General features: G+C 36.9%; 1 protein-coding gene across 4 annotated transcripts in view; it reads right to left on the bottom strand.

Annotated features, from left to right (window-relative positions):
• Window positions 1–1,152: 1,152 nt before the first annotated feature.
• cadm4 (cell adhesion molecule 4) overlaps window positions 1,153–15,282 on the bottom strand; it is a 278,976-nt gene continuing 264,846 nt past the window's right edge. For 2 of the 4 annotated variants that reach the window (XM_038307097.1, XM_038307099.1), the window contains exons 7-9: window positions 13,335–13,451; window positions 7,805–7,933; window positions 1,153–3,094 (exon numbers count right to left, since the gene is read on the bottom strand). In XM_038307097.1, coding sequence (XP_038163025.1) covers window positions 2,985–3,094; window positions 7,805–7,933; window positions 13,335–13,451 — 356 coding nt within the window. In that variant the 3' untranslated portion in view covers window positions 1,153–2,984. Of the gene's footprint in view, window positions 3,095–3,243; window positions 3,323–7,804; window positions 7,934–13,334; window positions 13,452–15,282 lie in introns of all 4 variants that reach the window. The other 2 variants (XM_038307100.1, XM_038307101.1) reach the window with 2 other exon arrangements.

The following is a 15,282-nucleotide window of genomic DNA, read 5'->3' as shown; positions in this document are numbered from 1 at the left end:
AAACTCAATTTTGATCTGATCATTCTAAATATTTTCTTCCATTAAGGACAAAGGTTAAAATGTTGTGTTGAGTTGCTAAGTTCACTGACCCAAAGCAATGCATACTATTGATATGCGAAAAAAATACATTTTTTTTTTTACAAAGACAAATCTGACAAATGTTTTGCGTATTTGTTTTTACTCATTAACACCTTATAAAACCAGCTTTTGCTGCCACCTTTTTTCCATAAAAACACCACAGAGTGAGATATGAATAGAGTCTCTATAACATAGAGGGATTACAGTCCAGACTTGGACTAGCACAATCTGGCACATGAATATCCAATGAAATAAGTCATTACATTGTTGCTCTGTTGATGTGTTTAGAGTGATTGTCTGGATGAAAGGTGGAGCTCAGCACTAAACTTATTGTTCACACTGAACCGTTTCCCAGCCCACCATAAGGATGGTATATTAGGGTAATATGCAGTTTTAGTTTTTAGTTTCCTTTCATGTATGTAGACAGGTTTCATTTTGGTCTCCTCTAATCAGACTAATCTTCTCTACAATTCTGATTAATTCTTCTTGCCTTATGATAAACTGAAAACTTTTTTTTTCTTGCAAGTTTTCCAAAAAGTGGGGGAAAAAAATACAATTTTTACAGGTAATAGTTTTTCCAGACATTTCTCTCACCTGAGCTGTTGCTCTGTGCAGCTCCTTCAGTTTCCATTGACTTAAGCCTGGGACTTTTTTAATGTCAGCTACTCTGCTTTCTCTTTGACCTACATTATCTGATGTGCTCTCCTGTTTATGGTGCTGGTTGCTTTTTAATATTAACATCTGCAGTGTTCACAATACAGCTGGCTTTATACTGAGATAGATAGTTAGGTTCCGCCTGAAATGTTTGGACTGATCTTATTTAGGGATGTCAGTCCAGATATTTCCAAACAAAGGTACTTTATACTGTACATATAGGTTAAAAAATATGTGTCATTACAACTGAGTTTGGCTTTGTTTTAGTATATCAAATAAAATTTTATAAAACTTTATTGTAGTTTTATATGAAAAGAACAAGAATAGTATGTCTAGTATAGTATGTCTAATTTATGCACAAAAAAAACAAAAACACACACACCTGCTGATCGTACAGACAAAAGAATCAGTCTGATACAGTGACTTTTAAATTATTTTTTTATTTTGTCGTGCTTTGTTTCTTTCCCCTATAAAGAAATAGTTAGCTATATATATCAACAGTGACACATGGACTCTAAAATAAACAAGTGTGAAAGACAGGAGAAGAGACAACTAGGCACAGGAGACAAAGAGAGAGAAATACTGGGAGAGAGGAAGAGGAAAAAGAGTGAAAAATGACAGCAAGTTTATTTTTTTCTAAAGTAAAACCAAAAACAAACCATGAAAAGTGTACATTTCTTTAACATTTACAATTATAATAATAACAACGGCAATAATAATAACAACAGTAACAACAATCAGAATTGTTCAAATAATAACAATATTTAAAAAAAAATCAATAAGACCTCTTTTTTCATAAAGACAACTTTTTTTTTTCCTTTTTATATTTTCTTTAAAGATCACTGGACAGTAGTTTGTTCGGCGTTGCGCCTCTAAAGGCTAATATTCTGTGTTAGTATAGTTGCTTCTTAATGCGTTTTCAATAGTAAACAGTTTTCTTAATTCTTAAAAGTTTAATTTAACTCATGTCACTGTTTTTTTTATACAAAGAATTCAGAGATATGTATACTTGTTCTGTAGACGTGTGTACTGTATGTATGAATGTGTTCATGTAGCTGCAGACGCCCGTTTTGTTCTCTCGTTCGCTCCTTTTTGCTAGCTCTCCTGTTATTCTTATTGGGACTTTTTAAACCTTTTTTTATCCTCTTAATGGCATTCTAAAACAATTAAGCTTCTCTTTAATTCCTCTGCAAGTCATATTCCTTTCTTCGTTCTTGGGAACGCAGCCTAACGCTAATCCTTTCATTATTACTGGGCCAACAACATGGGAACTATAGAAGGGGGGGAAACACTGAGAGGAGTGTAAGAGAGAGAAAGAATGGTAACAGGGTAAAGGAGAGAATGTAAAGACCAGATAGAAAGAACCACGTTTTTTTATTTCATTCGTGTACTAAAAGGTAGGGGGGTAACAGGCTGAGTATTTTTACATCTATCTGGAACTCCTATTAGAGCAAAAAGCAAAACATTCTGAAAAGACATTCAGCTTATTGCTAAAGTCTGGATACTTCCTGTGGCTTTGGTAGGGAATTACAACAAACTGTGCTCCGTCAATGAGATGCGACTGTGATTTCGAAAGATCTTTGTAATTTACCATCAAGCTCAAAGTAGTTTCTACTCAAGTCTCCTCTCTCCCACCTCCTCCCCCTCCCTCACTGTCCAGCTCTCCTGCAGTCTCCTTCAGTTAGAGATTGAGCTTCGTAAAATAGATTCTTCTATTCTCCAGGCGGTGAATTACAGCAGTCATCTGCCTCTAATTCCCCTTCCACTTTGGAGGCTGCACAGGCGAGGCAGAGAGGGGCCACTTTTCATTGTGTGGCCCTCGTCCTTCTCGATCTAAATAATTACAGGATCATTTCGCTTTTGCCTACATTCACTTCACTCTGTCGCCGCTTTCTCGCTCGCTCCAGCGTTCCGGGACTTACAGTACTGTATATGGCACAGTCGTTGATGTCTGGTGGGGCCGAGAGGCTCCCCATCTCTCGGCCTGTCTAGTGGGTTATACAAGTGTATATGGAGGAGATGGAGTGGAATGGAGTGTGATGGATTGGCTATGTGCAGTACAGTCGCTTTCATAAGGCTGCCTGTTATGGCGAATTGTATCGGAGGGTGTGTGTGTGTGTGTGTGTGTGTGGGTGAGTATGTATGTGTGCGTGTATATATATTTATATATATACTGTATATAAGGTTGGAGGCAGAGGGAGGGAAGGGTAGGGGTATGAGGTCAGAAGAGAAGGGATTAACAAAAATTTGGGCTACAGTAGGTACTCCTTCTTGCCCTGGCTGGCATCGTTCCCATTGAGGAAGGCCTCCTGCACCTCGCCGTGTTCGTCCAAACCGCTGGCCTCATGGGTGAGATAGGAACCTGGATGGAAGGTGCCAGAAAGAAAGCCAGAGAACATAGAAAGAGAGAAGGAGATTTTAGGGGAGCGGTTAGGTGGAAAAGCGTCATGATCATTGCAGCGCTATGCAGCATTACACACCAATCAGCACTTATATTACTGTGTTCCATACCTACAACTGATTATTTAATTAGTTGACTGATTGTTAGGTCAATACCAGGCAAGGATAGGCTCTCGCGTACGGTATGAGCCTACAGGGCAGAAAATTAGAGGTGGCGGATGGATGCATGGAGTCAAAGGAGGTGAAGGTAACAGAAAAAAAAGAGAGAAAAATAGCAACAGAGAATAAAAGGCAGAGCAAGAAAAGAGAAATTGGTAGAAAAGGGTGGACGTAATGTTAGAGAAGAAGAAATAGCATCACACAAAAACCACTAAAATGTATTTTAACAACCATAATTACTGGGGGGTTTTCTCTTCCACAACATGTTAAATCCAGGTTTAGGCCTTGTTTGTATTTTAACATCGATTTTTGCTAAACAGGTATTTTCTGCTGTGGTTGCATCTCCTGTCTAAAAAAAAAAAGTTAATAAGGTAAATGTTCAGATATATAAAAACATTTTCCAAACTGGGTATTATAAAAGGCCTGTATAAGCCTGGACTGAACTCATTCACTTGAATCCATATGGATTAAATTGCTTCAAAACATTCAAACACTGGAGTAAAAACCATAGTTTGGGGATTTAAGGTCTTATTTTAAGCCAAACCTTCTTAAATATGCATTTTTCTTTTAGGGACAGAGCAGCAAGTTGCAAATACCTAAGAAAAAATACCAAGAAATTTTTTTTTTTAATTTCCCTAAGGAAACTTTAAAAACCCTGTTATGGGAGAACTACATAAACTGTTCAAAGTGTTAAGATGCTCTGCTTCTTTAGCCAGAACTGCAGCACATATAATGAACACAGTAAAAAAAAAAGGGACAAAGACGGAAACTTGATTCCCAGAGATTTTTATGAGATTACCTATATGGAATTTGGAATGTTCCTGAGTTTAACTGTACACCACAAAACAAACCTGTATATAAACTCAAACATAAGGCAATGATGACGAAAGCCAGTGCCAGCATGTCTCGTTCGAAACAAAAGGAAAATCAAACTTTAATAACAGCCATTCAAGCAGTTAAGGGAGCTAAGATGCTTTTGAGACAAAAGAAATCTCACATTGTAATATAAAAAATGGCATAGAAACATTGAAATAACAATGCATAGGCCCTGTTTATCTCTGGCGATCTACAAACAGTTTATACTGTTTATCTACAAAAATGTTTGTCTTATTGGCTGTGCCATCTGATGTGGAAATGCTCTTTAAAAATCAGTCTTTGATTGGTGATCAGATCTGGGGTCCCTCGAAGCTTGGCCCTTCTTATGACTAAGGACAGATCTTTGAAACAAAGCTCATCAAATCAAATCAATCCAACCAAATTTGAAATCATCCCAATCACCATCTTTAAATTTTTTTTGAGCAATCCTGTGTCAACATAGCTGATAGAATGGAAAGTAACAACCACACCATCATGACACAAAGTCAGGTTCACTGAGACAAAACAACCAGATCCAGACTGCAGTAATTAACTGCATTCTTCTGGTAGGGCATAGTTAAAAATGTATAAATGAATAATTTTTTGTGTTTTGCTTTTGTTTACCATTTAAAATTACCTTTAGAGGCTTATAACTCATTTCCAGAGAGAGATCCCGCAATTTAAGGCAGAGTCTTTAAAGGAGAATTCCGGTTTTTTAGCTTTTAACTTTTAGCCCATTTTCTGTAGTGTCCAGGATGAAATCGAATGATCGACACCAAAATTTTGACAATTGGTCCTGTCTCTGCTTTTTGGCTCATGCAGAATCCCCCCCTGGCTGCTTCAGAATGGCTTCCATTGTGCATGTCCGATAATGTCCTTAAAACAACCTTAAACGTTCTTTTTTTTAAAATATGCTACTCACCGGGTCGTCAGCGCTGTTCAATGACGTTCCAAAAAAAGTTTTGTGAAGAAAAACCGTTCCTGTCTTGTTTTATTTAGCATTTTGTAAATCCCAGAACTATTTTTTCCGATACATCACAACCGCTTATAAACTTCCGCTTCCCGTTCGAATCTGAAGCGTTGCACACTCCAGACCACTAGTTGGCGACAATGTCTCTATACTTTGGGAATGTATATGAATATGTCCTCCTCAAGAATCCACCTTTCGTATTCCATTTTCAGAGTTTTTTAAAGTGTTTAACAGAGATGTTAGCACCTCGACGTCGGAGTACACAGAGTGAAGCAAAAACACTTGGGCCTTGCGAAAAGACTACAACTAAGCGTAAACAGGCCCCATTTCCGTTTCCGGTGGCGGAGGGATATTGACTATTCCAACAGAACTCAATGGGATTTACAAAATGCTAAATAAAACACTACAGGAACGGTTTTTCTTCACGAAACTTTTTTTGGAACGTCATTGAACAGCGCTGACGACCCGGTGAGTAGCATATTTTAAAAAAAGAACGTTTAAGGTTGTTTTAAGGACATTATCGGACATGCACTATGGAAGCCATTCTGAAGCAGCCAGGGGGGGATTCTGCATGAGCCAAAAAGCAGAGACAGGATCAATTGTCAAAATGTTGGTGTCGATCATTCTATTTCATCCTGGACACTACAGAAAATGGGCTAAAAGTGTTAAAAACCGGAATTCTCCTTTAAGGCAAGTCTTTAACTTTAAGGCAACTTTAATTCTTAGATACATAATCTCTTTCTTTGTTGACTCAACATTAGGGATTAGTGTGTTTACTTTTCAGTTAACTCTGGATTCTATTAGTTGAAAGCTCCAATAATCATTAAATTTTATTCAAGAGTTAATATTGTTGATTTTTAAAGAAATTATTTATTTTTCCAAATACAAAACCTCTCAACTGGACATCAGCCAAGGGATGTTTCAGCAGTAGGAGCTATGCTAGAAAAGAGAAAAAAACTTATGAAGTGTTATAAACCTCTCATGTTTTTATGAGCACTTTTGAAAAGAAAGAAGTCGGACACTTTTAGAGCATGATGTTTATTTTGACCCTGCTGGGATCCCCTACACGGCTTCTTTGGTTCACCATTGCTGAAGTAGTTAAAATATTTTAATTACTTTTTTTAAACTAAACAGTTGCTATGATTTCTATGCCTTCGAACAATTTAAAAAAGCCAGGATAATGTCATTTCCTTAGTTGAATTCTGATTTTTTTTTTTTTGTAATAGATTCGAGGTGATGTAGGTACCACAGTGTTTTTTTTTTCTTCTTTTTTTGAAAACGTTAACACCCTTCTTCCTTCTGTAGCATCATAGTAAAATCTCAAGAAATGATGAAAAATATAAGGAAGAGAATAGCAGACCTTCAAAATCTGGTTTATATCTGGCTACAAACCAGATCTATAAATATGCAGTTTATCTGCTTAATGCATTATACCTATATTGTTAAGGATGGCTCTGGTGGAATAAAAGTATATCAACTCTTGAACAAGAGTAACTGACCTCTAGAAGAAGTTGGCTAAAGCTGGTAAAAGGCTGTCATTATCCACAGTGAACAAGTCTTATTGGGTTGAAAAGCTACTTGGAGAGGAAGAACTCCTTACTCCAAAAGTAACAAAAAGTCTGGTTACGGTTTGCGAATGCCCTTACAAATGAACAAAATATTGAGGCACAACCTCAGGATATTTCCTGGGAAGTCAGAGCTTGGTTGTAAATGAGTCTCCCATGACCATAAAAATACGAAAAATTACTTACAGTTGTTTAAGGGCGACAAAGATGTTTTAGAGAGGCTATCACAAAGCTCTGATCTTAGTTCCTTAGAAAATATTTGAGAAAAGCTGAAGAGGTGTTAATGTTTAAGGAGGCCTGAAATCCTGTTCTGGACAATTGGCCAAAATCATCCTACATTACTGTACCTCAGCGTCTGGTCTCAATCCAGCCGTTCCATGCAAGTTATGGGACTTGTTTTTGCGAGTTGATTGAGGACCTGTTTTTTTAAAGAAGCTTGTGAAACACAGGAGGATTACCAGCTGAAGGCGTCTCTGGTTGAAGTGTCCTTTCAGTTAGTGACTGACGCTCTCTTTCGCCTTATGTGTGAGTGTGATTGGCATGGTGACAGTCACAAAGGACTAATGACAAAGGCCTAATAGCCTTTGTCTCAACGCTGAGTGGTTAAAACAGTCCTGTCTCTATGCTGATTGGCAGTCAAGTCACAGTGAATGTTGACGGACAGCTTGTCTAACCATTGGGTGAGTTATCCTGGTTGAAGCCAGCCCCACTTATCCTAAACAATTTATTGGTGGCTGCAGAGCAAAATGTAACACTTCCAGAGAGGGGCACTTAAAATGATAGGAAACAGAGGGAGGCTTCTTTTGATTCTTCATACACTAACAGTCATAAAACATTCTGGCAACGCCTGCCTTTCCAACCCCACCCTTTCTCTTTGGCGGCTTAGGCCAAGATAGTTTATTATGGACAGCACTTTGCCAGAGAGGAGCATCAAATCTATCCTGGTTTCTGCTGACAATTTCACACCTAAGTTTAAATGAATCTAAACGTATCTAGCATCCAATGACCTTTGCAGAGAGACATTACCAGACACTGAAACTCTAAAGAGGCCCGGCAGTGACAAAAGAAACCTGGTTAAAAAAATCACATCTTTTCAAATTTGCTTTGAGTATTTATGCTTTACCTTTCTGCCGGACAGAACACCAGATGGTGACAATGAGGACACAGATGACAGTGAAAACCAGCAGGGCCAGAACGCCTCCTATCACTGCATAAGGGACTGCGCTGTGAGTCTCAACCACTGCGCCGGGGTCTGAGAAAGAACAAAGCAAATACAAAAATGTGTTCATCATTTGAGCATTGGCTATTAAATTGGAAGAATGAAGATAAATGAAAAAAAAGAAAAGGACCAAAGACAGTAAGACAAAGAAATACTGTAGGATCAACAGGAAAAGAAGGTTAAAGGGAAGGATAAAGTAGAACGTTTAAAACAGTAGCAACAGAGAAGGAACCAGGAGCAAATAGTGAGAAGAGAGAATTTGATATCTCCCCACAACCTGCATTATCACCCTTCATCACCCCCCACTGAACAGAACGCCAGACAATCTGAATGAGTGAGAAAAAGGAGAAATGAGAAGAGTGAATAAAGAAATTGGAGAGCCAGCCTCTACAAAGGCACCTCTTCTAAGCACCTGTCAGGAGCACAATACATTTTGAATGATAGAAACTTTAAGTGTGTTTCAAACCCACGTAGTGTGACCTTCAAAAAAACTTCAACCCAGAATGAGTGAAATAAAAAGGGTTTAAAAAGCTAAGTTAAACTCAAATATTCTTTCAACTATTTCCCCCCATTTTTTGACTCTAGGGGCTTTTTTGATGTCAATGGTTACCAGGCAGGAAAAGGGTGAAGAGAGAAGGAGGGTGAAAAGCAGCAAAGATCTCCAGATGGCAACTTAAAACAAGGATGGCAAGTCAAAGACAAATGCCTCCTCACATGGGTCACTTGCCCAACCTCTTTCTTTCATTTATTTAAACTGAAAATATAAGCATGTTGCACTTAAAGCCAAGTCATACATTAAAATGACTTTAACATGGAGAACAGAAGCTGATTAATGTTTTCAGCAGGTTGTAGTGCATATAAAGGGGGGTTTAATTTGTTTTTCCTAGTATACAGTTGTGTAGTTCTCAGTTACAAGATCCAGATATGGAGCTTACATTCTCACTAAGCCTATTTCTATTGTCAATTACACATATCTGTTTTGTAAAGAAATATTTGGGTCCTGACTGATCATCTTTTTTTTTATGTCATGCTTAGATGTTTATATTTAACAAATATTATAAATATTTAAAAAAGCACTTGGAAAAAAAGTATTTCTCAAAAAATGTCATTAATTAAAGGGAAACATATGTATTTCCGCTACCAGACACATTTTTTAATTGTCCCTTATAACCTTAGTTGCATTTAAGTAAAGACTTTGACTAGTAAACTAAAAAAGTCTTTTATATGAATTCAGAGGTGGAGCTCCTTTGACCTTTATTATTGTTCTGCTGAGTAACCTGGGCTTAACTATACAGTCATATTCCAAGGGCTGAACTTTTTTCAGTATCCTGCATACATTGAACCATAAGCAATGTATTCATACTTTTCTATATTTCCAGTATTAGTTGGTCAGATAACAGAAAATATAAGAGGGGTCTACTTTTGCATTTTAAAATTCCAGTGGAAGCCATTCTTGCCCGGTCTGACCTTGGAGAAAGAGAAGCCAACAGGGATTTATATGTTGTCTTGGGTTTTATTTTGACCTCCTGCTATAGAGTGGTTGGACTGCCCCTGCCCCCTGGCAGAGTAGCAGTTTATAGCATAAGCTAATTTGCAACTGCAGTCCCTTTAGACACACTTCATGATTTGTATGATTTATTAACAGCAGAGTTCAGGCAGTAATCTGGTCTGCTTGTGTTTGGTGAAACTAAATAAAATCATGTGATTGATCATTGTTAAGTATTTTCAATTGTCCTTTTTCCCTTAATAACGACATCATAATTTAGGATAAGCTTATTGTTTTGACTGTATTATCTTTAGGTACAGGTTCCTCTATGTCTAATCGATTTGTGTACATGTAAAAATCACACTAAATCAAAAATAAGAGTTAATTCAAATCTGACTATTTTTTTATTTACTAGAACAATATATGTATTTTAAGTGGTTTACGTTTCACCTTTAATGCCTTTATGATGTTATCCCCACCATTCCATATATATAACAATCCATAAAGATGGTAGGAGGGTTTCATTAAATTCCTTAAACATTTTAACCCAAACCAGTGTTCAATTTTTCTTATCTATTTTTTTTAACACACTGTTTTCAGTCAGAAACAAAAAAAGCTGAATTAAGAGAGTAATCTAGAGACCTGAGCATGCCACAGCAAAAACCTAAATTTTTAATCTCTTTTTTCATTTCCTGTAACTTTTTCAGCTTTGCAAGTCTTAAACTCCACTTTGCGATGGTTTTGATCAATTATGACATCATGATTAACCTCATAGCATGGGAAGAGTCCATTTCAGTCATGTCTGAGGAAAAGATAACAGGTAGGAACTAGCAGTTAATGGGCTGTAGCATTTAATTAGCCTTCTGAAGGAAAGTCTAGCCTCGAGATATTGGGATGATCAGGACTCATTAGCCGATTAAGAAATCTCTAAAGCTTAAGTTTGTATGATATACCTATGTCGACTGCAGCGTCTCAATAACAGCTACTTTTTGACAGCAACAAAAGTACACAAACACAAAAAAGCAGATGTTTAAGATTATATTTGTATTGAAAAATACATGCCTGTTGAATTTGGACAGAATGAATTCAAGGCTGACTATTATAAAAACTTTTTTATTTGTAGCTGGCAAGCTTAAATCAAGGCGGTTATTGATTCAGCATTCTTAGACCTCCATTGAATAGAATTAAAACTTGAATAATTAATAAGGTGCTAACATATAGATCAAGAGAAGAAGACATTGATGGAAGAGAAGTAGAAGAAAAGGGAAGAACAAAAAAAGACCTTATTCTTTTATATGTATTCCGTGGGCCCTCCTAAGACACTGTAATAAGCTGATTAAGTGCATGAACACGTATTGACAGATGCATGTATTATCAAAATGAATGCATCTGCACTAACATGACGCATGGGATTCAAATGCATTAAGACAGAGTATTTGGCCCAAGCAATACTTCATGATAGAAAAGAAACCGAGCACTAAAGTGCACCTTGTTCCCCCTATGCCAAGTTGTTCTTAATCTGCTTCAGCCCAGAGCTCCACAGGAAATGACTGACATCATTAAACATTGTGCTGTTTCTCAGAGGAGCCCCACAGATGATGCATCAGCGTTGACTAAACATCCACCAAAGTGTTCTTTCTTTGCAGTTTTTCTTAAGACACCTTTTTTTTTACTCATCTCCTCACATGCCGCAGGTGAACATCCTCCACCTGCCGCAGATGATGGCAAAGGCAACAGAGAGAACAGGAGGCTTGCTCCTGTTCCCTATGCCCCATCTCTCCTTTTAAGTAACAGAACAGACAGATAAGCTGAAGGTGTGGAAAAAAGAAGGAGGAGATTACAGTGAGCATGTCTTTGTGGGAGTGCATTTATGAGATAAGTAGATCTTTTAGATGGAAAGAAATGAAAACTGGTGAAGTTACACAATCAGAATAGCAAAGTTATAGCAGGTTTGTTTTCTTAGACCTGCTGTGTTGCAGTTTTTTCAGTAGAATGTGATCAAAAAACCCACCTGGATCCACTTTTTTTTTACCCTTTCTTTTCACAGTACACTGTTATGTGTGTATATATGTGTGTGCAGGGGTGTGTCTGTTTGTGGATAAATAAGTTGCTGTATTGCTCTGGAGACCAATGTCAGTCTCTAAGCTCTTCATGCAGATTCATTATCAGTCACCAGCAAGCAGCAGAAAAACCAGGCAAACATCACAGACTTGCAAACACAAACGCTGACTATGTGATGTGTTTGTGAGGAGGGAGGAATCAGACAGTTAAGGAAAGGAGAAAAGGTGATTGCTGCGCATGGTGCATATCCAAGGTTACAGAGGCAAATATACTAATGTAAATAGAAGATGGAGGAAGGTTTCCGAATAAGAAAGCGTGTGTGTATGCATGGAGATGGAGGAAAGTGTGGGGAGGCCACCTGAGAGCAGTCAAAATGATGGTGTGGAGGAAGGCACCAAAACCTGAGCAGAAGATGATAAAGAGAGAGACTGATGGTAAGAGAAGCAATAACCGGCAAGATACGGGTCACGGGAATAACAGAGGAGGCTGAAACCACAACCGCATTATCCTTCCTTTTAGTTTAACCTTTTTTATGCAATTTGTATGCAGATGACAGTGCTAGGCATGTCTCCATTATCGCTGAAAATACTTTATTAAAAAAATGGACATTGGATTTCCAAGGAGTCTATTTGGAAAAAAATGATCCTCTTTCATTCTCTCTACCATGAAGCAGTAATAGCAACAATATCCACGCTCACACATGGGCTGTTAAATGTGCCAGCAAACAAATTACACCATGAATTCAGTTAATTAGCCTTGGAGTGAGTGAATTTCAAAATTAAAAGCACAGAGCCAAGATGGTCACAGCTAACAGAATTATCTAAGCGATGAATCGGAGGAAGTAATTGTGGTTTAAAAGCCAGAACTTTTAAAATGAAATGGTCTGCAATTAAAAATCTAAATAAGTACAATTAAAAATGACTCAATATATTCTAAAGGATTTGCTGTATATGGGCCATAATAGTTTTTTTTTGCTTGAGAGCTTTTTTTAAACATGTTTTTAGATGAGTTCTCTAAAGTGTGGCTTTCATTTGTATTCAGCCAAAATCTTGCAGAACAAACTTTTGGTGCAATTAAGGCTAAAGGCCAGACTGTTGTTTTGTCTGCTTTCCTGATCCTGTTGAGTCACATGTTCTTCATAATGCTGTTTGGTTACGTATGCTATTTAAAAAAACATCTGAGACCTTTAAAAAACACAGATCTATAATTTGACTCATATAATCTATATGATTTTTAAAGGGATTTCACAGTAAATGGAGCAGAATATAAATGCCTACCTTAAATGTCAGATTTCTACTGGTTAATTATACAAAATAAAATCAATTTCTTTCCAGTTCACAGTTACATACTACGTAGGATTCAGCAATCTCCTAAAGTTACACAAAATATTTCAAATTTGGTTGTTGTAACACAACAAAACCTACAAAAAGGTGTAAATAATTCAGAAAGGAACTGATACTTCTCCAAGTTGTTTTGATTTCTCACAGTCTGTCATAAAATAATGAGCTAAACCAGACCGTAATTTCTAAAAGCTTCAGCCTCATTGGAATCCTTTCGTCCCTCTGACCTGTTGCCAATTATTGTAATTAGCAACAAAATGCTTCACCAGATGGTTTAACATGCCTAACACTGTTTTTTAAAGACATTTTATCTTCACAGCTTTTACTCTGCTACTACCTAAAACAAATTTAAATTAGCAGAATGTTTTATATGAAAAAAAAGCTTGTGTCTTGTTGTTTTAGCAAATTATGCATCATTAGTAAGCAGCTTAAAGCAGCATTATATTTGTAAATAAATGTGATCTTCTTGCAGGTTACAGTGCTCTCTTAGCATTCTTGCTTTGAGTGAAGCAGGGTTGGAGAGAAAGTGGTGTGTGTGGGTGTTTACCTTTTGGGTCCTGAGCGATTCTTTTAGGCAAAATGAGTGTGGTGGTAGGATGGGTGGTAGGTTGGGTGGTGGGAGAGGGAGGAGTAGTGGGGACCGTCGTAGTGATTGACACATTCTCTACAGACACACAGACAGGTAATGGGATGGCACACACATACAAAAAAAAAAGCTATTATCTACAGCATGCAGTAAAGGGGTTTTACAGTGAGGTTAACACAGCACATAATACATGACAGGTAATTTGCTCAATGTAAATATTAAACGAGTTAATAGATGCTCTTCTGTCAGAGGACAGAAGTCTTACAGACTTCAGGGTTTGAGAGACAGACAAAACTACAGAATGAACAAGCACTGTCAGAGACATTCATTCAAAAAAGTAGATTCCCAATACCTTAACAGTGTTCATGTTTGTGACATATTGCTGTTAATTTCAAATGAAACAGTGGTAATAAGTGTGCACAACATTGAGCACCTTAGTGCTACACCTTTAGATCAATTTAGTATTCAGTTTAGGTAGGAGTCATATAAACATACAACATGCACCATCATATTTGTCCGATCTGTTTTGATAAATTTCTCAAAATCCATCATTCTGTGAATACGTCTCTTATCCACAGCTCACCTCAGGTGATCCCACAGATATTCTGACAGATTTTAGTTCTGATCGCTGACTCTTTTCAAAGATGTGTTTTTCCTCTGAGGCCATTCATTTGGAACTACCCTTTGACTCACAGTGATGAGGGAAAATGAACTCTCTTTTAATCCACATGCTGGAATGTTTTGAGTGAAAAATAGACAGATTGTCAAACTATTAAAAAAAATACTGATATTGAGGAAATTCTAATTCAAGCTGAACAAAAGTCAACCTCACTCCAAAGTTATGCTGTCATCTTATTTATATATATATACATATATATATATATATATATATTTTTTTTTTTCCAGAATACAGGTTTAAAAAAGCTCCTTCAAAATTGCCAACAGCCTCCTGCTATCATCTAGAACCAGTTTTCCCTTTTAATTCTAAAGAGCCTAATGACCCATATCTAATACAATAACAAACTTCCTATGCCATTTAAGAATACTGCCTATGTACAAATAGGCAATCCTGAGCCTTTGTGACTTTACCAAAAACCTTTTTTGAAGGCCGCAAATGAGTTTGGTCAGAAGTGCTCACAAGGTCACAAAACTTTACTGCAGGCCAATCGGAGTTACTATAACTGTATGCAAGTGTTAACTCAAAGGGAATGAATTACACAAAATCTATTTAATATTTCATTATGGTCTTTTTTTTTAAATGCACAAGAACATGGCAACTTCCCAAAGGTGTTTATACATTTAAGATCCACTGTATATCTAATAAAGTCACCCCCATATAAGATCATAACTTCCAACGTGGAATAATAAAGCACGTATAGCAGTTAATAAATGATTACTTTGGAAAATATGCGAAATCCAATTACCCTCTAAATAAGGCCTTTAATATGATTAGACTGTAACTTCTTAATTAGACAAAGTCGGCACAAACGAGCACAGAAAGCCATTTTATTTTATTTTATTTTTTGCAATATTGTTGATATCATATAAAGCATTTTTTCTTTTATTTTCCAAAGCTGCAAGAAAAAACCCTTTCCTGCCTCTCAGAGTAAAAATAATACGTAACAGCTGAAAGCAGCTAAGCGAAGCCTCAGGTAAGGTCCTAATTCGGGTTTTCTAAACAAAGAGCTCAAACATGAATGTTTAAAATCTTCACACTTATTACAGATACCAGGAAGTTTGGTTTATAGTATTTTGAACATTATAGTAATATTACTTTTATACTTTGAGAAGGATCTCAGATTAAGCTGAAAAAAATACAACTTCAGGGTATGATGACTCCACCCCCATGTTTTACTGTGAGCACGGTGTTTTTTTGAGGATGTGCTGTTTCTCTATCAAACAAAGACTT

This window comes from Cyprinodon tularosa, unplaced genomic scaffold, assembly GCF_016077235.1.
Source record: "Cyprinodon tularosa strain WSP-4 unplaced genomic scaffold, ASM1607723v1 ctg60, whole genome shotgun sequence".
Classification (NCBI taxonomy): Eukaryota; Metazoa; Chordata; class Actinopteri; order Cyprinodontiformes; family Cyprinodontidae; genus Cyprinodon; species Cyprinodon tularosa.
This window is presented reverse-complemented; position numbering and strand designations above follow the sequence as displayed.